This window comes from Oncorhynchus clarkii, unplaced genomic scaffold, assembly GCF_045791955.1.
Source record: "Oncorhynchus clarkii lewisi isolate Uvic-CL-2024 unplaced genomic scaffold, UVic_Ocla_1.0 unplaced_contig_9041_pilon_pilon, whole genome shotgun sequence".
NCBI lineage: Eukaryota > Metazoa > Chordata > Actinopteri > Salmoniformes > Salmonidae > Oncorhynchus > Oncorhynchus clarkii.
This window is the reverse complement of record NW_027258717.1, coordinates 7,501-32,115: the sequence shown is the minus strand read 5'-3', so window position 1 is coordinate 32,115 and position 24,615 is coordinate 7,501. Positions and strand designations below refer to the sequence as shown.

The window sequence follows — 24,615 nt, the reverse complement described above, 5'->3', positions numbered from 1 at the left end:
GGTCATGCGGAGTGCACTATAGATAGCGGACATTTTGGAAAGACACCAACACCCTAACAAAGAGGAACTAAAAGGAATCCTTTCACCCAGGGTGAAAAATACAACATTCCATTTCCAAGTCACAACGTCATGACAACCGTCGTCATGATCACTCACCTGTCAATCAGAGATGAGTGACACTCTGCTGTCCGGTCCAGAGGGAAGCCCACTCCTCCTTACTCATTTCATCTTGATTATCCTCTGTTGGATCATCGTTCCGCTCCACTTTACTGCTGAACAAACCGCGTGTTCGTCTAACCGTGTAGATGGAATGACAACCGTCGTTCCCATCCACGTTTTAAAGGCTCTCTCAACCTCAACAGACTGCCTTCCAACCTGGTAACATGAAGATGAAGTGAATAAATAAAACTGTCTGCAGTTTCCAAGGATCAACAAAAAAAATGGACACCTGGTTATAGGGAGAGAGCCTGGGACAGACCTGGACCAGGACACCTGGTTATAGGGAGAGAGCCTGGGACAGACCTGGATACCTGGTTATAGGGAGAGAGCCTGGGACAGACCTGGATACCTGGTTATAGGGAGAGAGCCTGGGACAGACCTGGATACCTGGTTATAGGGAGAGAGCCTGGGACAGACCTGGATACCTGGTTATAGGGAGAGAGCCTGGGACAGACCTGGATACCTGGTTATAGGGAGAGAGCCTGGGACAGACCTGGATACCTGGTTATAGGGAGAGAGCCTGGGACAGACCTGGATACCTGGTTATAGGGAGAGAGCCTGGGACAGACCTGGATACCTGGTTATAGGGAGAGAGCCTGGGACAGACCTGGATACCTGGTTATAGGGAGAGAGCCTGGGACAGACCTGGATACCTGGTTATAGGGAGAGAGCCTGGGACAGACCTGGATACCTGGTTATAGGGAGAGAGCCTGGGACAGACCTGGATACCTGGTTATAGGGAGAGAGCCTGGGACAGACCTGGATACCTGGTTATAGGGAGAGAGCCTGGGACAGACCTGGACACCTGGTTATAGGGAGAGAGCCTGGGACAGACCTGGATACCTGGTTATAGGGAGAGAGCCTGGGACAGACCTGGATACCTGGTTATAGGGAGAGAGCCTGGGACAGACCTGGACACCTGGTTATAGGGAGAGAGCCTGGGACAGACCAGGACACCTGGTTATAGGGAGAGAGCCTGGAACAGACCTGGACCAGGACACCTGGTTATAGGGAGAGAGCCTGGGAAAGACCTGGACCAGGACACCTGGTTATAGGGAGAGAACCTGGGACAGACCTGGACCAGGACACCTGGTGAGGTAACAGTGATAACAGTGTATCCCTCTATCTCAGACTGTTATCAGAGCCCTGGGGGAACTCTGATTGAATCATATCCAGGATATGATCCCGTTTGAACTTACATGAGAGAGCAGAGAGAGCCTCCGAACCACTCAGCATGGCTAGGTGGAGCAGAGAGAGCCTCCGAACCACTCAGCATGGCTAGGTGGAGCAGAGAGAGTCTCCGAACCACTCAGCATGGCTAGGTGGAGCAGAGAGAGTCTCCAAACCACTCAGCATGGCTAGGTGGAGCAGAGAGAGCCTCCGAACCACTCAGCATGGCTAGGTGGAGCAGAGAGAGCCTCCGAACCACTCAGCATGGCTAGGTGGCTGGGGGAGCAGAGAGAGTCTCCAAACCACTCAGCATGGCTAGGTGGAGCAGAGAGAGTCTCCAAACCACTCAGCATGGCTAGGTGGAGCAGAGAGAGCCTCCGAACCACTCAGCATGGCTAGGTGGAGCAGAGAGAGCCTCCGAACCACTCAGCATGGCTAGGTGGAGCAGAGAGAGTCTCCGAACCACTCAGCATGGCTAGGTGGAGCAGAGAGAGTCTCCAAACCGCTCAGCATGGCTAGGTGGAGCAGAGAGAGTCTCCGAACCACTCAGCATGGCTAGGTGGAGCAGAGAGAGTCTCCGAACCACTCAGCATGGCTAGGTGGAGCAGAGAGAGCCTCCGAACCACTCAGCATGGCTAGGTGGAGCAGAGAGAGCCTCCGAACCACTCAGCATGGCTAGGTGGAGCAGAGAGAGCCTCCGAACCACTCAGCATGGCTAGGTGGAGCAGAGAGAGCCTCCGAACCACTCAGCATGGCTAGGTGGAGCAGAGAGAGCCTCCGAACCACTCAGCATGGCTAGGTGGAGCAGAGAGAGCCTCTGGGTGACGATCATTATAGTGTGTCATCACGTCTCTTTCTTGCATTGTGTACGTCATCAAAATGGTCACATTTGCCGTCTCTCTCAATTCAATTCTCTCTCTCTCTCTCTCTTCTCTCTCTCTTTCTCTCTTCTCTCTCTCTCTTCTCTCTCTCTCTTCTCTCCTCTCTCTCTTCTCTCTCTCTCTTCTCTCTCTCTTCTCTCTCTCCTCTCTCTTCTCTTCTCTCTCTCTCTCTTCTCTCTCTTTCTCTCTCTTCTCTCATCTCTCTCTCTTCTCTCTCAGTAAATCATGTCACCAACTGCAGTTGGATCTCTGATGTTCCCAGAGTTTCTCATGGTTTCATCGGTCCTTGTTGCCACCTCTCTGTCTCTCTCTCTCTCTCTCTCTGCCTGAGTGTTTAAATTGCTCTCTGAACTACTAGCCACAAAACTGAGAGGAAACTAGCCACAGAACGGAGAGGAAACTAGCCACAGAACTGAGAGGAAACTAGCCACAGAACTGAGAGGAAACTAGCCACAGAACTGAGAGGAAACTAGCCACAGAACTGAGAGGAAACTAGCCACAGAACGGAGAGGAAACTAGCCACAGAACGGAGAGGAAACTAGCCACAGAACGGAGAGGAAACTAGCCACAGAACTGAGAGGAAAAGGCACAATTCTCCTAATTTTCCTCTGCCACTTTGTCTGACTGACTGAAAGTCCTTTAAATGTAAAATACATATCTGCCAAGTTTTGCTAGATAGATTATTTCGCTGGGAAAGCTGATGTGTTGATATCTAGACCTAGTTATTTTTTTGTGTGCATGTGTATGTAACGGATGTGAAACGGCTAGCTTAGTTAGCGGTGGTGCAGCGCTAAATAGCGTTCCAATCGGTGACGTCACTCGCTCTGAGACCTTGAAGTAGTAGTTCCCCTTACTCTGCAAGGGCCGTGGCTTTTGTGGAGCGATGGGTAACGATGCTTCGTGGGTGTCAGTTGTTGATGTGTGCAGAGGGTCCCTGGTTCGCGCCCGGGTATGGGCGAGGGGACGACCGCCTAAGTTGTTGTTCCTGCAAGGAGTTTTTAGCTGACAAACTGGTGTTATTGCTGATACTGATGAGAACAAGGCATTGCTTTACAAATAGGTGTCTTTTATTTTATTGGAAAGCTTTCCACATAAAACGTGGATATGGTAAAACAGTAGGCACTGTCAATGACCCGACAAACAGACTGCTGTTACAGGCAGACACAGTCAAAGTATTGGCTTCAGTTAAAATGGCAAAAACAAACAACATTACAACAAACTTTCAAAAATGAAATAAAACAACATTTGAATGGATTTGTATACGAGGTTACAGGCTAAAGCTTCAGTATCATACACACTGTATGAATGCATTCATTGATTAGCTTCTGTTCTTCATAATGCTGTCAGCTAAATAACTTCAGATTTAAAGGTGTAATCACAGGGCTGTAATAACACCGTCGTAAGACTGTTATAATGCTAGTATTAAGCCTCATACCACACCTGTAATAAACAATGCAAAGCCAGCATCGCCATGGTATCCAGGATGGATAGCGATGTTACTTTAGAACAATTGGAATGGTCTCAGACTCCGCCCACCCAACTCCGCCCACCCACAACACTCATACACCCATATCTCAGTGGCATGACTATGGGGTTGAGGCAGCAGGTAGCCTAGTGGTTAGAGCGTTGGGTCAGTAACCAGCAGGTAGACTAGTGGTTAGAGCGTCGGGTCAGTAACCAGCAGGTAGCCTAGTGGTTAGAGCGTTGGGTCAGTAACCAGCATGTAGCCTAGTGGTTAGAGCGTTGGGTCGGTAACCTAAAGGTTGCTGGATCGAATCCCCAAGCTGACAAGGGTAAAAATCTGTTGTTCTGCCCCTGAACAAAGCAGTTAACACACTGATCCCCGGTAGGCCGTCATTGTAAATAAGAATGTGTTCTTTAACTGACTTGCCTAGTTAAATGCAACTTGTAACCTCCTCCTGGAGATCTACAGGGTGTGCTGGCTCCATCCCTGCTGATCAAGGTCATCTGTTTAGGGTAGGGTTGTAGCAAAAACCTGTTCACTAAGTAGCTGTCCAGGAGGAGGGTTGGCCACCCCTGAGCAATACATACAGATTTAGCCCTGGGCCATCCCCAGGCAATTAAGAAAGTAAATTCCACATTCTCCTCACCGAAAAGCATTGAAGATAATTGGACATTTTTTTTTTGTGTACCTTCTGAACTGACCCCAACTGAACTGGCCCTTGGAAATGCCTGTGCAGTAGTATACGCCTTCTGTGAGAGTACGGTTAGCGATACCATTGTCCCTGCGGTGTGGGGCTGACGTCAGCAGCAGCTGAATGAGTGGAGGGACTTCTTGAAGAACTTCCTGAACTCTGTGTTGAAGACCGTGTAGATAATGGGGTTGAGGGCGCTGTTGACGTAGCCCAGCCAGGTGACGGTGCTTATCAGGGCCTGCGGGATGTAGCAGGTAGCACACAGGGCCCGGGTGGTGTGGACGACGAAGAACGGGGTCCAGCAGAACAGGAAGCAACCTGAGGGGAGGAGGAGGAGGAGAGGTTAGGGGACTGTTCTGAATAATGGATCCATTAATTGATTCACGAATGATTGATTGATTAGATGAGGTAACTTTACCTCCTTACTGTGTAAGAGCATTGAGAGTCTGGAAAATATCCCATCAATTATAAATCAATCAACTTATTGACCTACTGTAGGTCTTTATCTACCTACTGTAGGTCTTTATCTATCTACTGTAGGTCTTTATGTACCTACTGTAGGTCTTTATCTACCTACTGTAGGTCTTTATCTATCTACTGTAGGTCTTTATGTACCTACTGTAGGTCTTTATCTACCTATTATCTACCTACTGTAGGTCTTTATCTACCTACTGTAGGTCTTTATCTACCTACTGTAGGTCTTTATCTACCTACTGTAGGTCTTTATCTACCTACTGTAGGTCTTTATCTACCTACTGTAGGTCTTTATCTATCTACTGTAGGTCTTTATGTACCTACTGTAGGTCTTTATCTACCTATTATCTACCTACTGTAGGTCTTTATCTACCTACTGTAGGTATTTATCTACCTACTGTAGGTCTTTATCTACCTACTGTAGGTCTTTATCTACCTACTGTAGGTCTTTATCTACCTACTGTAGGTCTTTATCTATCTACTGTAGGTCTTTATGTACCTACTGTAGGTCTTTATCTACCTATTATCTACCTACTGTAGGTCTTTATCTACCTACTGTAGGTCTTTATCTATCTACTGTAGGTCTTTATCTACCTACTGTAGGTCTTTATCTACCTACTGTAGGTCTTTATCTATCTACTGTAGGTCTTTATGTACCTACTGTAGGTCTTTATCTACCTATTATCTACCTACTGTAGGTCTTTATCTACCTACTGTAGGTCTTTATCTACCTACTGTAGGTCTTTATCTACCTACTGTAGGTCTTTATCTACCTACTGTAGGTCTTTATCTACCTACTGTAGGTCTTTATCTATCTACTGTAGGTCTTTATGTACCTACTGTAGGTCTTTATCTACCTATTATCTACCTACTGTAGGTCTTTATCTACCTACTGTAGGTCTTTATCTACCTACTGTAGGTCTTTATCTACCTACTGTAGGTCTTTATCTACCTACTGTAGGTCTTTATCTACACACTGTAGGTCTTTATCTACCTACTGTAGGTCTTTATCTATCTACTGTAGGTCTTTATCTACCTACTGTAGGTCTTTATCTACCTATTATCTACCTACTGTAGGTCTTTATCTACCTACTGTAGGTCTTTATCTACCTACTGTAGGTCTTTATCTACCTACTGTAGGTCTTTATCTACCTACTGTAGGTCTTTATCTACCTACTGTAGGTCTTTATCTACACACTGTAGGTCTTTATCTACCTACTGTAGGTCTTTATCTACCTACTGTAGGTCTTTATCTACATACTGTAGGTCTTTATCTACATACTGTAGGTCTTTATCTACCTACTGTAGGTCTTTATCTACCTACTGTAGGTCTTTATAACCGTTGTTACTAAGACCAAGCAGAAGCTGAGTCAAAGTGGTGTAAAATCTCCCTACAACCACAGACTTTACTGTTCCACTGCCAACCCGATCTGATCTGATAAGTGAAGCACAGCCAATCTATTGCTATTTCATGGAGACTTAACTCAAAGAAACATTAATCAGCAGTTTAACCTTCACACATTTTTTACAATTATTTTGTATTCTCCTTTTGCCCCTGAAGCAGAAAACACTCCATTTTATAAAGTGCCGTGTTGACGCTTTACAAAGACCGACACACACTAATGAGAGAGAGAGAGGAGAGAGAGAGAGAGAGAGAGAGACAGAGAGAGAGACAGAGAGAGAGAGAGAGAGAGACAGAGAGAGCGAGAGAGAGAGAGAGAGAGAGACAGAGAGAGAGAGAGAGAGAGAGAGAGAGACAGAGACAGAGAGACAGAGAGAGAGAGAGAGAGAGAGAGCTCATTCTGGGTAAAACATTTGTTAATATCCTTTTCCAACCGTGAGAGGGTAAGTAAGTGTATAGCCCCGGTTGATCATTTAATGTTGCCACAGGGTTAGCAACCCAAGCTATTTCTTCACACGCAATCAATTCACAACGACACCTCCGCGGCTGGGTAACACTCATTTACACTGCCTAGACCCCGTCAACATTAATACGGGGGAATCCCAAATAGCGCCCCATTCCTGGTCAAAAGTAGTGCACTATGTAGGGAATAGGGTGCCATTTGGGATGAATCCCCCCCCCCCCCCCCAAAAAAAAGTGTTTACAATATGGCGATGAGAGTGAGATAAATGAACAGCATGGCTGATGTCCTTGTAGATTAGAAACCTGCCTCTCTGGTGAGGTGAATAATGCAGGAATGTTGATGGGATTGCTATAAATACTCAGTCAAGCGCTTGGAGGTCGGGGTGGAGCAGCGATACAGATTAGGGTTGCACCCTAAACTGTACCCTATTCCCTATGTAGTGCACTACTTTTGACTAGAACCGTCATAAACCTCTGGACAAAAGTAGTGCACTAAATAGGGAATAGGCTGCTATTTTGGATATAGTCTAGGTAGTACCAGCTCCTGAACAGGGAAGCTCTTCCTCCCTCTGGAACTGATACTGCAACCTAATAAGCTTAGTTTCCCTCTACAGCTGTGAATCAGAGCTTCCCTGGCCAGACACTTAATCAAGACCCACCAACCACCTACAGCTGTGAATCAGAGCTTCCCTGGCCAGACACTTAATCAAGACCCACCAACCACCTACAGCTGTGAATCAGAGCTTCCCTGGCCAGACACTTAATCAAGACCCACCAACCACCTACAGCTGTGAATCAGAGCTTCCCTGGCCAGACACTTAATCAAGACCCACCAACCACCTACAGCTGTGAATCAGAGCTTCCCTGGCCAGACACTTAATCAAGACCCACCAACCACCTACAGCTGTGAATCAGAGCTTCCCTGGCCAGACACTTAATCAAGACCCACCAACCACCTACAGCTGTGAATCAGAGCTTCCCTGGCCAGACACTTAATCAAGACCCACCAACCACCTACAGCTGTGAATCAGAGCTTCCCTGGCCAGACACTTAATCAAGACCCACCAACCACCTACAGCTGTGAATCAGCGCTTCCCTGGCCAGACACTTGATCAAGACCCACCAACCACCTACAGCTGTGAATCAGAGCTTCCCTGGCCAGACACTTGATCAAAACCCACCAACCACCTACAGCTGTGAATCAGAGCTTCCCTGGACACTTAATCAAGGGGCAACTGACAGTAGATAGAAGCCATTTGTCTGGAGTGTCTCCATGCGTTGTATGATTCATTGGTTAGGTGTTCATTGGACGAGGGGCTGAATTTATACCTCAACTCTCTGGGAGGTGGAGAGAATTTACTCTTAAGAGACAGTCTGTCTTCATCTGGAGAGACTTTACTCTTAAGAGACAGTCTGTCTTCATCTGGAGAGACTTTACTCTTAAGAGACAGTCTGTCTTCATCTGGAGAGACTTTACCCTTAAGAGACAGTCTGTCTTCCTCTGGAGAGACTTTACTCTTATTAGACAGTCTGTCTTCATCTGGAGAGACTTTACTCTTAAGAGACAGTCTGTCTTCATCTGGAGAGACACCGCCCCCCCCTCCCCCCCACCACAAGTCAAACACTTTGATGTCAGGCACCCCCAAGATATGTCGGGCACCCCCTAGAGAGTATGAGCACCCCCCTAGAACATCCCAAAATGTCAGTTGGATTAACCTTCATAAATGTTTCCAATTTCCACTGGGTCATTTGAACCCTCCTTGCCAGTTCCTAACTCATCCGGAGCACCGCACCCCTGGAAGGATTCTGTGCTCCTTCCTTATTGAGCTTCCTTATTCCTTATTGAGCTTCCTTATTGAGCTTCCTTATTGAGCTTCCTTATTGAGCTTCCTTATTGAGCTTCCTTATTCCTTATTGAGCTTCCTTATTGAGCTTCCTCATAAAGCAATCAAACAATTACAGTCAACAAATGCTTTTTACAAATTGGAAACAGAAAATTGTCTGTCCTTTAACCCTTCGACAGAATAAGTGTTGTTGCCAAAGAGGCAAAATAGAGGATGTCTGTCTGTCTGTCTAGTAGGAGAGGATCTGATGTCTGTCTGTCTGTCTGTCTGTCTAGTAGGAGAGGATCTGATGTCTGTCTGTCTGTCTGTCTGTCTGTCTGTCTGTCTGTGTAGGAGAGGATCTTCTGTCTGTCTGTCTGTCTGTCTGTCTAGTAGGAGAGGATCTGATGTCTGTCTGTCTGTCTGTCTATCTGTCTGTCTAGTAGGAGAGGATCTTCTGTCTGTCTGTCTGTCTGTCTGTCTAGTAGGAGAGGATCTGATGTCTGTCTGTCTGTCTGTCTGTCTGTCTAGTAGGAGAGGATCTTCTGTCTGTCTGTCTGTCTGTCTGTCTGTCTGTCTAGTAGGAGAGGATCTTCTGTCTATCTGTCTGTCTAGTAGGAGAGGATCTGATGTCTGTCTGTCTGTATTAGCTAAATGCTTCTCCTTCCTTTCCCCTCTTATGTTCCCAATGTTCCGTGTAGGAATCACTACCCTCAGTGACATCTTAATATCTACCCTCAATGTAAAGAACAAGACCAACACGAACGCCGGCCGTGCACAGCCTCGTCTCTGACCACAGAACAGACACATTTTTCTGTTTATTTCCCAACTATTTGACACCCAGCCGGGGATCTACTGAGTGGAGACGGCCGACATTGGTGTTGATCTGTGTTGTCTTCAACAGGAACCCCCCTCACTGACTGCCTGGTGTTATGAGGGACAGCCTGTTGTGTCCCCAGCAGAGGGCCCTGCATGGTAACCTGTGTTTCCTGCTAATACTAATTGATGTGACGCTCTGAGTGTTACCTGATACCAACTGCCTCCTGTCCTGGGACACGATCAAATTTAAGGATCAACTTCAATTCAAAGTCAGCTGGAAAACAACCCTGATCTGTTTTAAAAAATATATTTTTTATTTAACTAGGCAAGTCAGTTAAGAACAAATTCTTATTTTCAATGACGGCCTAGGAACAGCGGGTTAACTGCCTGTTCAGGGGTAGAACGACAGATTTGTACCTTGTCAGCTCGGGGGTTTGAACTTGCAACCTTTCGGTTACTAGTCCAACGCTCTAACCACTAGGCTACCCTGCCGCCCCTCCACTCTAACCACTAGGCTACCCTGCTGCCCATCCACTCTAACCACTAGGCTACCCTGCCGCCTCTCCACTCTAACCACTAGGCTACCCTGCCACCTCTACGCTCTAACCACTAGGCTACCCTGCCGCCCCTCCACTCTAACCACTAGGCTACCCTGCTGCCCCTCCACTCTAACCACTAGGCTACCCTGCCGCCCCTCCACTCTAACCAGGGGCGGCAGGGTAGCCTAGTGGTTAGAGCGTTGGACTAGGAACCGGAAGGTTGCAAGTTCAAACCCCCAAGCTGACAAGGTACAAATCTGTCGTTCTGCCCCTGAACAGGCAGTTAACCCACTGTTCCTAGGCCGTCATTGAAAATAAGAATTTGTTCTTAACTGACTTGCCTAGTTAAATAAAGGTTAAATAAAAAATAAATAAAAAAATAACCACTAGGCTACCCTGCTGCCCCTCCACTCTAACCACTAGGCTACCCTGCTGCCCCTCCACTCTAACCACTAGGCTACCCTGCTGCCCCTCCACTCTAACCACTAGGCTACCCTGCCGCCCTCCACTCTAACCACTAGGCTACCCTGCTGCCCCTCCACTCTAACCACTAGGCTACCCTGCCGCCCTCCACTCTAACCACTAGGCTACCCTGCTGCCCCTCCACCCTAACCACTAGGCTACCCTGCTGCCCCTCCACTCTAACCACTAGTCTACCCTGCTGCCCCTCCACTCTAACCACTAGGCTACCCTGCTGCCCTTCCACTCTAACCACTAGGCTACCCTGCTGCCCCTCCACTCTAACCACTAGTCTACCTGCCTCCCCTCCACTCTAACCACTAGTCTACCCTGCCATCCCTCCACTCTAACCACTAGGCTACCCTGCTGCCCCTCCACTCTAACCACTAGGCTACCCTGCTGCCCCTCCACTCTAACCACTAGGCTACCCTGCCGCCCTCCACTCTAACCACTAGGCTACCCTGCCGCCCCTCCACTCTAACCACTAGGCTACCCTGCCGCCCCTCCACTCTAACCACTAGGCTACCCTGCCGCCCCTCCACTCTAACCAGGGGCGGCAGGGTAGCCTAGTGGTTAGAGCGTTGGACTAGGAACCGGAAGGTTGCAAGTTCAAACCCCCAAGCTGACAAGGTACAAATCTGTCGTTCTGCCCCTGAACAGGCAGTTAACCCACTGTTCCTAGGCCGTCATTGAAAATAAGAATTTGTTCTTAACTGACTTGCCTAGTTAAATAAAGGTAAAATAAAAAATAAATAAAAAAATAACCACTAGGCTACCCTGCTGCCCCTCCACTCTAACCACTAGTCTACCCTGCTGCCCCTCCACTCTAACCACTAGTCTACCCTGCCGCCCCTCCACTCTAACCACTAGGCTACCCTGCCGCCCCTCCGCCCCTCCACTCTAACCACTAGTCTACCCTGCTGCCCCTCCACTCTAACCACTAGTCTACCCTGCCGCCCCTCCACCCCTCCACTCTAACCACTAGGCTACCCTGCCGCCCCTCCACTCTAACCACTAGTCTACCCTGCTGCCCCTCCACTCTAACCACTAGTCTACCCTGCCGCCCCTCCACCCCTCCACTCTAACCACTAGGCTACGCTGCCGCCCCTCCACTCTAACCACTAGGCTACCCTGCCGCCCCTCCACTCTAACCACTAGTCTACCCTGCTGCCCCTCCACTCTAACCACTAGTCTACCCTGCCGCCCCTCCACCCCTCCACTCTAACCACTAGGCTACGCTGCTGCCCCTCCACTCTAACCACTAGTCTACCCTGCTGCCCCTCCACTCTAACCACTAGTCTACCCTGCCGCCCCTCCACCCCTCCACTCTAACCACTAGTCTACCCTGCCGTCCCTCCACTCTAACCACTAGTCTACCCTGCCGGCCCTCCACTCTAACCACTAGTCTACCCTGCCATCCCTCCACTCTAACCACTAGTCTACCCTGCCGCCCCTCCACCCCTCCACTCTAACCACTAGTCTACCCTGCCGCCCCTCCACTCTAACCACTAGTCTACCCTGCCGCCCCTCCACTCTAACCACTAGGCTACCCTGCCATCCCTCCACTCTAACCACTAGTCTACCCTGCCGCCCCTCCACTCTAACCACTAGGCTACGCTGCCGCCCCTCCACTCTAACCACTAGTCTACCCTGCCGCCCCTCCACTCTAACCACTAGTCTACCCTGCCGCCCCTCCACTCTAACCACTAGTCTACCCTGCCGCCCCTCCACTCTAACCACTAGTCTACCCTGCCGCCCCTCCACTCTAACCACTAGTCTACCCTGCCGGCCCTCCACTCTAACCACTAGTCTACCCTGCCGCCCCTCCACTCTAACCACTAGTCTACCCTGCCGCCCCTCCACTCTAACCACTAGTCTACCCTGATCTGTTGAACAGCAGCGATTCTTTTTTGTTTGTTCTTACTTTAAACTCTGTTTGTTTATTAGAAACGCAGATGGGCTTTTCACACTGCTGAAGCAAACCAAGCTTGTACAGAGCTGACCTGATTACGCAGATCACAATCATAGTTTCTGGAACTTTTGCTGACAATATCCACATTATGTTTGGATTGGGCATGGTACTGTGAAATGACTATCTGTGTAATGAGTCACCACGCACATGGTCTCCCACATAGATGACCAAAGACAGAGAGGAACATCCGTCAGTCTGGCTGGAGACTAATGAAGACATTTAACTCTCCTCAACACTTCCATCTGTTTCTGCTCATTAGTTGAAGCCGTGAACGAATCAGTAGGCACCTCTATACTTAAACCTGTGGTCATGTGTGTCGTGGGGTTAAGACGATCCAAAGTGGTACATAATGTCTGGATTGAAGGCTTTAAGCTAAACTTAGTCAGGTGGAGAACGGCGGCCTAAAGTCACACTTCTAATAGGTCTACAGACCTTCTGTCAGACGTAGCATCTGATGTCTACAGACCTTCTGTCAGACCTAGCATCTGATGATTACAGACCTGTCTAACAGACCTTCTGTCAGACCTAGCATCTGATGTCTACAGACCTTCTGTCAGACCTAGCATCTGATGTCTACAGACCTTCTGTCAGACCTAGCATCTGATGTCTACAGACCTTCTGTCAGACCTAGCATCTGATGACTACAGACCTTCTGTCAGACCTAGCATCTGATGTCTACAGACCTTCTGTCAGACCTAGCATCTGATGACTACAGACCTTCTGTCAGACCTAGCATCTGATGACTACAGACCTTCTGTCAGACCTAGCATCTGATGACTACAGACCTTCTGTCAGACCTAGCATCTGATGACTACAGACCTGTCTACAGACCTTCTGTCAGACCTAGCATCTGATGACTACAGACCTTCTGTCAGACCTAGCATCTGATGACTACAGACCTTCTGTCAGAACTAGCATCTGATGACTACAGACCTTCTGTCAGACCTAGCATCTGATGACTACAGACCTTCTGTCAGACCTAGCATCTGATGACTACAGACCTTCTGTCTAACAGACCTTCTGTTATACCTACCATCTGATGGCCACATACCTTCTGTCAGACCTAGCATCTGATGACTACAGACCTTCTGTCAGACCTAGCATCTGATGACTACAGACCTTCTGTCAGACATAGCGTCTGATGACTACAGACCTTCTGTCTAACAGACATTCTGTCAGACCTAGCATCTGATGACTACAGACCTTCCGTCAGACCTAGCATCTGATGACTACAGACCTTCTGTCAGACCTAGCATCTGATGACTACAGACCTTCTGTCTAACAGACCTTCTGTTATACCTAGCATCTGATGGCTACAGACCTTCTGTCAGACCTAGCATCTGATGACTACAGACCTTCTGTCAGCCCTAGCATCTGATGACTACAGACTTTCTGTCTAACAGACCTTCTGTCAGACCTAGCATCTGATGACTACAGGCCTTCTGTTAGACCTAGCATCTGATGGCTACAGACCTTCTGTCAGACCTAGCATCTGATGACTACAGACCTTCTGTCAGACCTAGCATCTGATGACTACAGACCTTCTGTCTAACAGACCTTCTGTCAGACCTAGCATCTGATGACTACAGACCTTCTGTTAGACCTAGCATCTGATGGCTACAGACCTTCTGTCAGACCTAGCATCTGATGACTACAGACCTTCTATTAGACCTAGCATCTGATGACTACAGACATTCTGTTAGACCTAGCATCTGATGACAACAGACCTTCTGTCAGACATAGCATCTGATGACTACAGACCTTCTGTCAGACCTAGCATCTGATGACTACAGACCTTCTATTAGACCTAGCATCTGATGACTACAGACCTTCTGTCAGACCTAGCATCTGATGACTACAGACCTTCTGTCAGACCTAGCATCTGATGACTACAGACCTTATATCTAACAGACCTTCTGTCAGACCTAGCATCTGATGACTACAGCCCTTCTGTTAGACCTAGCATCTGATGACCACAGACCTTCTGTCTAACAGACCTTCTGTCAGACCTAGCATCTGATGACTACAGACCTTCTGTCTAACAGACATTCTGTCAGATCTAGCATCTGATGACTACAGACCTTCTGTCAGACCTAGCATCTGATGACTATAGACCTTCTGTCAGACCTAGCATCTGATGACTACAGACATTCTGTTAGACCTAGTATCTGATGACTACAGACCTTCTGTCAGACCTAGCATCTGATGACTACAGACCTGTCTAACAGACATTCTGTTATACCTAGTGTCTGATGCCTACAGACCTTCTGTCTAACAGACCTTCTGTCAGATCTAGCATCTGATGACTACAGACCTTCTGTCAGACCTAGCATCTGATGACTACAGACCTTCTGTCAGACCTAGCATCTGATGACTACAGACCTCCTGTCAGACCTAGCATCTGATGACTACAGACCTTCTGTCAGACCTAACGTCTGATGACCACAAACCTTTACCTTAGTTATGTTGCCTGGGAAGTCTACAGGAGCCTACATGATAAAGTGTAGTCCCTCGTCATCAGTTTCTCCGATAAGATGCTACTGATGTCCAAGGGCTTTCCTAATTTGGGTTTAGTAAACACAGCCTCCTAGGTATACAGTATTAGCTATGGGCTGGGTCTGATGACCTTTTGGTATGATTTGATTAGTAAATGTTTTTAACCTGTTTGACCATTTGTTTTGTGTTGCTTGCCGACAACATGTAGTTGCTTATCATTAACTTTTCATTATTTATGAATAGTGCATAATAATTTAGCATCTGCTGTCAACACTGTAGCATTTTCCTAACAAGCTGTGTATCTGCAGTCAACACTGTAGCATTTTCCTAACAAGCTGTGTATCTGCTGTCAACCCTGTAGCATTCTGTATTTTCCTAACAAGCTGTGTATCTACTGTCAACACTGTAGCATTTTCCTAACAAGCTGTGTATCTGCTGTCAACACTGTAGCATTCTGTATTTTCCTAACAAGCTGTGTATCTGCTGTCAAGCTGTGTATCTGCTGTCAACCCTGTAGCATTCTGTATTTTCCTAACAAGCTGTGTATCTGCTGTCAACACTGTAGCATTTTCCTAACAAGCCGTGTATCTGCTGTCAACACTGTAGCATTCTGTATTTTCCTAACAAGCTGTGTATCTGCTGTCAACCCTGTAGCATTCTGTATTTTCCTAACAAGCTGTGTATCTGCTGTCAACACTGTAGCATTCTGTATTTTCCTAACAAGCTGTGTATCTGCTGTCAAGCTGTGTATCTGCTGTCAACACTGTAGCATTCTGTATTTTCCTAACAAGCTGTGTATCTGCTGTCAACCCTGTAGCATTCTGTATTTTCCTAACAAGCTGTGTATCTGCTGTCAACACTGTAGCATTCTGTATTTTCCTAACAAGCTGTGTATCTGCTGTCAACACTGTAGCATTCTGTATTTTCCTAACAAGCTGTGTATCTGCTGTCAACACTGTAGCATTCTGTATTTTCCCTAACAAGCTGTGTATCTGCTGTCAACACTGTAGCATTTTCTTAACAAGCTGTGTATCTGCTGTCAACACTGTAGCATTCTGTATTTTCCTAACAAGCTGTGCATCTGCTGTCAACACTGTAGCATTTTCCTAACAAGCTGTGTATCTGCTGTCAACACTGTAGCATTTTCCTAACAAGCTGTGTATCTGCTGTCAACACTGTAGCATTCACTGTACATTAGAAAGGTCGTTTCTCCCATTAATCATTTAAAAATAAAAGTAGCTCATGGCAGTAGGCACACCACACTTACCGTTCTACCTAAAAAAAAATGATATTTGGTTGTCCTATTCCAAGCAGAACCCTTTGGGTTCCATGTAGAACCCTTTTTTTCACAGAGGGTTCTACCCGGAACCCCAAAAAAGGTTCTTCCAAAGAGTTCTCCTATTAGGACAGCCAAATGACCTCTTTTTGAAAGTGTGAAGCAGTTCATTGTGACGGATCAGGAAGCCATGAGAGCACCGCAGGACACAGCACCTTTTTTATAGAAGGGTTTTTTTGTTTTTCTCTCACCGATGAAGATGAAGGATGTGCCACCAGCATCCACCACTCAAACATAGTGCATGTTTCATTAAAAATGCACCTCATCAGCCTGACACTGAGAAAATGACTCAACCACCTCAAATTATTCATGAATGATGACGCTGTGGCCAAAAGTGAATAAGTTCAGAAATGAGAGATAGAGAATTCCCCGAGGTATATCACTGCATCTTTTCCATTTAGACTGTTACGGCCCCCTTAATCAATGTCCAGGTCAGTGTGACTCCAGAGAAACACAATACTCTCCCAGTGGACCAAACTGGATGACATCCTATCAACCAGCTCGGCCTGCTGGGTATTTTATCCTTTTCATCACTTCATCTCATGATTTAACATTTCTATCCATTTCCAGGTTCTGGTTTGATGAACATTGTCATCCATTAAGCAGGTCAGTGAATCAGAAGCTGGAAACACAATACTCTCATCATTTTATAAATGTAGCCTGTCATTATAACTGGAGAACCGGTTCCCAGTACTATCTGATAGTGACTGTCTAGTCTAGCTTTTAGGGCTCCCAACGTGTGTGTTTTAATTATGTATTTAATTTTTTATTTTATTTAAGCCTTTGGAGAAAGCAATGTGTGCTTTGAGGCCGGCCATAAGGGGTTTATTCAGTATGAACCCAAAACATGCATTTGACCCAGGTCTGATCACGACCAGTCAGAACCTACCCTATGAGGCCTCAGTAGAACCTACCCTATGAGCCCTCAGTAGAACCTACCCTATGAGCCCTCAGTAGAACCTACCCTATGAGGCCTCAGTAGAACCTACCCTATGAGCCCTCAGTAGAACCTACCCTATGAGGCCTCAGTAGAACCTACCCTATGAGCCCTCAGTAGAACCTACCCTATGAGGCCTCAGTAGAACCTACCCTATGAGGCCTCAGTAGAACCTACCCTATGAGCCCTCAGTAGAACCTACCCTATGAGCCCTCAGTAGAACCTACCCTATGAGCCCTCAGTAGAACCTACCCTATGTGCCCTCAGTAGAACCTACCCTATGAGCCCTCAGTAGAACCTACCCTATGAGGCCTCAGTAGAACCTACCCTATGAGCCCTCAGTAGAACCTACCCTATGAGCCCTCAGTAGAACCTACCCTATGAGCCCTCAGTAGAACCTACCCTATGAGCCCTCAGTAGAACCTACCCTATGAGGCCTCAGTAGAACCTACCCTATGAGGCCTCAGTAGAACCTACCCTATGAGCCCTCAGTAGAACCTACCCTATGAGGCCTCAGTAGAACCTACCCTATGAGGCCTCAGTAGAACCTACCCTATGAGGCCTCAGTAGAAAAGAGAAAGGGGGAGGAGCAGAGATGGGGACTTGAGTCAGTCACAAACACTTGAAACTTGATTCTGAACTCATAGGACTCTGACTCGGAAGTTTGAAGGAAACCTTTGTAAGTTTTTGACAGGTTTGAGGGGAACTTAATCGTTTTTGACAAGTCAGGGGAGCCTTTTGTGAGTTTTTTGACAACTTTTTGACAAGTCTGTAACTTTAATCTGTGGCACTTACCCACCACAACAGGAAGAACCCTCATGGCCTTCCTCTCCCTGCCGTTGATCTTGGCTCGCTTCCTCTTCTGCGGCGGCTTCTGCTGGTAGGAGATAGACGGCACGGAGCTGATCCTCTCCCTGTACGCCGAGGGGAACGGGGGGCAGTCTGGCTGCAGATAGTCATCGGTATCCTCCAGCCCCAGCCGGGCCTGAGCCAGGTCCCTCTCGATGATCCTGGGCAGGGGCATGGGCAGCGGCCCGGGGATGGTCCCTGAGGTCGGCATGGCGGCGGCTGCGGCTGCATGCTGAAGCTTCCTGCATGTCTGGATGCTGTTCCTCAGCTTGGCCTTGCGCGCCTCCTCCCACCTCTTCAGGCCCTGGAACATGCCGAAGTAGAGGAGGAGCATGATGGGACAGGGGATGAAGAAGGAGCAGACAGAGGAGTAAATCACGTAGTTGTCATCTTCCAGTTTACACTCGGTGGGGTCCCGGTGTGGGATGTTGTTGATACCCAACATGACTGGGGAGGCCACGGCCAGGGCTATGAGCCAGGTGCCTGACAGCAGGATGATCTGACGCTGGTCAACGTGCTTCCTGTTGTAGTTCAGAGGGATTGACACAGCAATGAACCTGAGGGAAGGGGGGGGGGGGGGGTAGAGAGAGAATTACATTTACATGGAATGAATTACAGGACAAAATTCAAACCCTCCAACCCAAAAAGGCCTGTGGGGTTGATGGTTTCCTAAATGAAATGATGAAATATACAGACTCAATTAGGCTATTATTAAACTCTTTAACATCATCCTCAGCTCTGGTATCTCCCCCAATATTTGGAACCAAGGACTGATCACCCCAATCCACCAAAAAGTGGAGACAAATTTGACCCCAATAACTACCGTGGGATATGCGTCAACAGCAACCTTGGGAAAATCCTCTGCATTATAGTTAACACCAGATGTACTGAGCAAACGTCAAATTGGCTTTTTTTATATACCAAATGACCGTACGACAGACCATGTATTCCCCCTGCACACCCTAATTGACAAACAAACATGTAAAGTTCTCTCATACTTTGTGTCACGACTCCGACCGAAGGACACTCCCCTTCCCGTTCGGGTGGCGCTCGGCGGTCGTCGTCGCCGGCCTACTAGCTGCTACTGATTATTTTCTCCCCCTCCTTATGTGTTGATTGTGTGCACCTGTTTTGAGTTAGGTAGTAGGCTTTATTAGTCAGCCGGCCCGCAGGGTTCCTTGTGCGGGATTAATTATTGTGATCGTCTGTTTGGTGTACTTGTGTGCACGTCTATTGGGTTGTGTGTTTTCCCATTTTGTGGGTTTTTCCCTGGACAGTTTAAGTCCCCCTGTTTGGGGCATTTGTTTGTTCAGTACGCCCTGTGTTTTTGTGAGGGTTGGCTTATGTTCAGCGTTTATCAGTGCATTAAAATAGCACTCCCCTGAACTCTCTGCTTCCTGCGCCTGACTCCTCACCCACTACACTCAGACCGTTACACTTTGTTGATTTCAAAAAAGCTTGACTCAATTTGGCATGAGGGTTGTACAAATGAATGGAAAGTGGTGTCGGGGGAAGAACATCCTCCATTATAAAATGCATGTATCCATGTACACAAACAAGTGTAGCAGTTAAAATGGGCAAAAAAAACTAACATTTATTTCCACAGGAAAGACAGACACCAAATTGAGATTGCACGCAGAATTCTGCAAAAATATCCTCCATGTACAACGTAGAACACCAAATAATGCATGCAGAGCAGAATTAGGTCGATACCCACTAATTATCAAAATCCAGAAAAGAGCCGTTAAATTCTACAACCACCTAAAAGGAAGCGATTCCCAAACCTTCCATAACAAAGCCATCACCTACAGAGAGATGAACCTGGAGAAGAGTCCCCTAAGCAAGCTGGTCCTGGGGCTCTGTTCACAAACACAAACACACCCCACAGTGCCCCAGGAAAGCAACACAATTAGACCCAACCAAATCATGAGAAAACAAAAAGATAATTACCTAACACATTGGAAAGAATTAACAAAAAAACAGAGCAAACTAGAATGCTATTTGGCCCTAAACAGAGAGTACACAGTGGCAGAGTAATGAGTACACAGTGGCAGAGTAATGAGTACGCTGAGAGTCGGGAAGCAAGTTCAGGGAGGGAGTGTTTTAATAAATAAATGCAACTAAATACAAAACAAGAAACACAAACAACACACAGACATGACACTGGAACAGAAACAATAACGCCTGGGGAAGGAACCAAAGAGAGGGACATATATAGGGAAGAAACACAAACAACACACAGACATGACACTGGAACAGAAACAATAACGCCTGGGGAAGGAACCAAAGAGAGGGGCATAGATAGGGAAGGAACCATAGGGAGAGACATATATAGGGAAGAAACACAAACAACACACAGACATGACACTGGAACAGAAACAATAACGCCTGGGGAAGGAACCAAAGAGAGGGACATATATAGGGAAGGAACACAAACAACACACAGACATGACACTGGAACAGAAACAATAACGCCTGGGGAAGGAACCAAAGAGAGGGGCATAGATAGGGAAGGAACCATAGGGAGAGACATATATAGGGAAGGAACCAATGGGAGGGACATATATAGGGAAGGAACCAAAGGGAGGGACATATATAGGGAAGGAACCAAAGGGAGGGACATATATAGGGAAGGAACCAAGGGGATTGACATATATAGGGAAGGAACCAAAGGGAGAGACATATATAGGGAAGAAACCAAAGGGAGGGACATAGATAGGGAAGGAACCAAAGGGAGGGACATAGATAGGGAAGGAACCAAAGGGAGTGACATATATAGGGAAGGAACCAAAGGGAGTGACATATATAGGGAAGGAACCAAAGGGAGGGACATATATAGGGAAGGAACCAAAGGGAGGGACTTATATAGGGCAGGAACCAAAGAGAGGGACATATATAGGGAAGGAACCATAGGGAGGGACATATATAGGGAAGGAACCAAAGGGAGTGACATATATAGGGAAGGAACCAAATGGAGGGACATATATAGGGAAGGAACCAAAGGGAGAGACATATATAGGGAAGGAACCAAAGGGAGAGACATATATAGAGAAGGAACCAAAGGGAGTGACATATATATAGGGAAGGCACCAAATGGAGGGACATATATAGGGAAGGAACCAAAGGGAGGGACATATATAGGGAAGGAACCAAAGGAAGTGACATATATAGGGAAGGAACCAAAGGGAGGGACATATATAGGGAAGGAACCAAAGGGAGGGACATAGATAGGGAAGGAACCAAAGGGAGAGACATATATAAGGAAGGAACCAAAGGGAGGGACATAGATAGGGAATGAACCAAAGGGAGGGACATAGATAGGGAAGGCACCAAATGGAGGGACATAGATAGGGAAGGAACCAAAGGGAGGGACATATATAGGGAAGGAACCAAAGGGAGGGACATAGATAGGGAAGGTACCAAAGGGAGTGACATATATATAGGGAAGGCACCAAAGGGAGAGACATAGATAGGGAAGGTAATCAGGGAGGTGATGGAGTCCAGGTGAGTCTGATGAAGCGCAGGTGTATCACGATCATCGAATGTAAAATCTTCTTCTAGAGACTCTTTAGTGACAAAGGACCTTTACCTACAGTATGACCTTTACCTACAGTATGACCTTTACCTACAGTATGACCTTTACCTACAGTATGACTCTTTACCTACAGTATGACCTTTACCTACAGTATGACCCTTTACCTACAGTATGACCCTTTAGAAGTAGAGACTCAGGAGGTAGAGAGGTCAACACCATTAGAAGTAGAGAGACTCAGGAGGTAGAAGGGTCAACAACATTAGAAGTAGAGAGACTCAGTAGGTAGAAGGGTCAACACCATTAGAAGTAGAGAGACTCAGGAGGTAGAGGGGTCAACACCATTAGAAGTAGAGAGACTCAGGAGGTAGAGGGGTCAACACAATTAGAAGTAGAGACTCAGGAGGTAGAAGGGTCAACACCATTAGAAGTAGAGAGACTCAGTAGGTAGAGGGGTCAACACCATTAGAAGTAGAGACTCAGTAGGTAGAGGGGTCAACACCATTAGAAGTAGAGAGACTCAGGAGGTAGAGGGGTCAACACAATTAGAAGTAGAGACTCAGGAGGTAGAAGGGTCAACAACATTAGAAGTAGAGAGACTCAGTAGGTAGAAGGGTCAACACCATTAGAAGTAGAGAGACTCAGGAGGTAGAGGGGTCAACACCATTAGAAGTAGAGAGACTCAGGAGGTAGAGGGGTCAACACAATTAGAAGTAGAGACTCAGGAGGTAGAAGGGTCAACACCATTAGAAGTAGAGAGACTCAGTAGGTAGAGGGGTCAACACCATTAGAAGTAGAGACTCAGGAGGTAGAGGAGTCAACACCATTAGAAGTAGAGACTCAGTAGGTAGAAGGGTCAACACCATTAGAAGTAGAGACTCAGGAGGTAGAGGGGTCAACACCATTAGAAGTAGAGAGACTCAGGAGGTAGAGGGGTCAACACCATTAGAAGTAGAGACTCAGGAGGTAGAGGGGTCAACACCATTAGAAGTAGAGACTCAGGAGGTAGAAGGGTCAACACCATTACATGTAGAGACTCAGGAGGTAGAGGGGTCAACACCATTAGAAGTAGAGACTCAGGAGGTAGAGGGGTCAACACCATTAGAAGTAGAGAGACTCGGGGGGTAGAGGGGTCAACACCATTAGAAGTAGAGACTCAGGAGGTAGAGGGGTCAACACCATTAGAAGTAGAGACTCAGGAGGTAGAGGGGTCAACACCATTAGAAGTAGAGACTCAGGAGGTAGAGGGGTCAACACCATTAGAAGTAGAGACTCAGGAGGTAGAGGGGTCAACACCATTAGAAGTAGAGACTCAGGAGGTAGAGGGGTCAACACCATTAGAAGTAGAGACTCAGGAGGTAGAAGGGTCAACACCATTAGAAGGAGAGACTCAGGAGGTAGAAGGGTCAACACCATTAGAAGTAGAGACTCAGGAGGTAGAGGGGTCAACACCATTAGAAGTAGAGACTCAGGAGGTAGAAGGGTCAACACCATTAGAAGTAGAGAGACTCAGGAGGTAGAGGAGTCAACACCATTAGAAGTAGAGAGAATCAGGAGGTAGAGGGGTCAACACCATTAGAAGTAGAGAGACTCAGGAGGTAGAGGGGTCAACAACATTAGAAGTAGAGACTCAGGAGGTAGAGGGGTCAACACCATTAGAAGTAGAGACTCAGGAGGTAGAGGGGTCAACACAATTAGAAGTAGAGACTCAGGAGGTAGAAGGGTCAACGCCATTAGAAGTAGAGACTCAGGAGGTAGAGAGTCAACACCATTAGAAGTAGAGACTCAGTAGGTAGAAGGGTCAACACCATTAGAAGTAGAGGGGTCAACACCATTAGAAGTAGAGACTCAGGAGGTAGAGGGGTCAACACCATTAGAAGTAGAGACTCAGGAGGTAGAGGGGTCAACACCATTAGAAGTAGAGAGACTCAGGAGGTAGAGGGGTCAACACCATTAGAAGTAGAGACTCAGGAGGTAGAAGGGTCAACACCATTAGAAGTAGAGACTCAGTAGGTAGAAGGGTCAACACCATTAGAAGTAGAAGGGTCAACACCATTAGAAGTAGAGACTCAGGAGGTAGAGGGGTCAACACCATTAGAAGTAGAGACTCAGGAGGTAGAGGGGTCAACAACGTTAGAAGTAGAGAGACTCAGTAAGGAGAAGATGAGATGTGTCTGTCTGTTAGGGAGATTCGGGCTATACGTCCTGACTAGCTATGAATGGAAATGTCTACATTTTTAATGCATCAAACATCAGTTGGGGAACGTGTCAGTCTGTTTCAGGAAGTAGTTCATTAGATGGACTCAACGCAGCATTTTGAAGTATTTCTGCTAACGCTTCAGATATTGTTACTGGACACCATGTGGATAGTTGGGACTGTTTTTTTTTACCCCTTTTTCTCCCCAATTTCGTGGTATCCAATTGTTGTAGTAGCTACTATCTTGTCTCATTGCTACAACTCCCGTACGGGCTCGGGAGAGACGAAGGTTGAAAGTCATGCGTCCTCCGATACACAACCCAACCAGCCGCACTGCTTCTTAACACAGTGCGCATCCAACCCGGAAGCCAGCTGCACCAATGTGTCGGAGGAAACACAGTGCACCTGGCAACCTTGGTTAGCGCGCACTGCGCCCGGCCCGCCACAGGAGTCGCTGGTGCGGAATGAGACAAGGACATCCCTACCGACCAAGCCCTCCCTAACCCGGACGACGCTAGGCCAATTGTGCGTCGCCCCACAGAGCCTGGGCGCGAACCCAGGGACTCTGATGGCACAGCTGGCGCTGCAGTACAGCGCCCTTAACCACTGCGCCACCCGGGAGGCCCTTAGTTGGGACTGTTGATAATTACACAGCAGGAAGCCTGGGACAGGAAACACACAGTATAAAGTAAAGCACCAAATAAACGTCATGTTTACCTCCTTTAACAGAGTCGGATCCCAAAACCTCTCTGGCCTAATGAGAACCTTGTCTGAAAACCTGACGACTTAAACCATAATGGTAGAGGGACCTGGGGTTCGGTGTGTGTGTGTGTGTGTGTGTCTGACTGACCTGTCGACGCTGATGGCACAGAGGTTGAAGATGGAGGCTGTG

At 47.3% G+C, this 24,615-nt stretch overlaps 1 protein-coding gene across 3 annotated transcripts in view; it reads right to left on the bottom strand.

Moving 5' to 3' along the window:
- Positions 1–3,857: 3,857 nt before the first annotated feature.
- LOC139398306 (D(4) dopamine receptor-like) overlaps positions 3,858–24,615 on the bottom strand; it is a 25,964-nt gene continuing 5,206 nt past the window's right edge. For 2 of the 3 annotated variants that reach the window (XM_071144361.1, XM_071144363.1), the window contains exons 2-4: positions 24,574–24,615; positions 17,941–18,551; positions 3,858–4,744 (exon numbers count right to left, since the gene is read on the bottom strand). The exon at positions 24,574–24,615 is cut by the window's right edge. In XM_071144361.1, the coding sequence (XP_071000462.1) occupies positions 4,536–4,744; positions 17,941–18,551; positions 24,574–24,615 (862 nt within the window). In that variant the 3' untranslated portion in view covers positions 3,858–4,535. The remainder of the gene's footprint in view (positions 4,745–17,940; positions 18,552–24,573) is intronic. The other variant, XM_071144362.1, reaches the window with a different exon arrangement.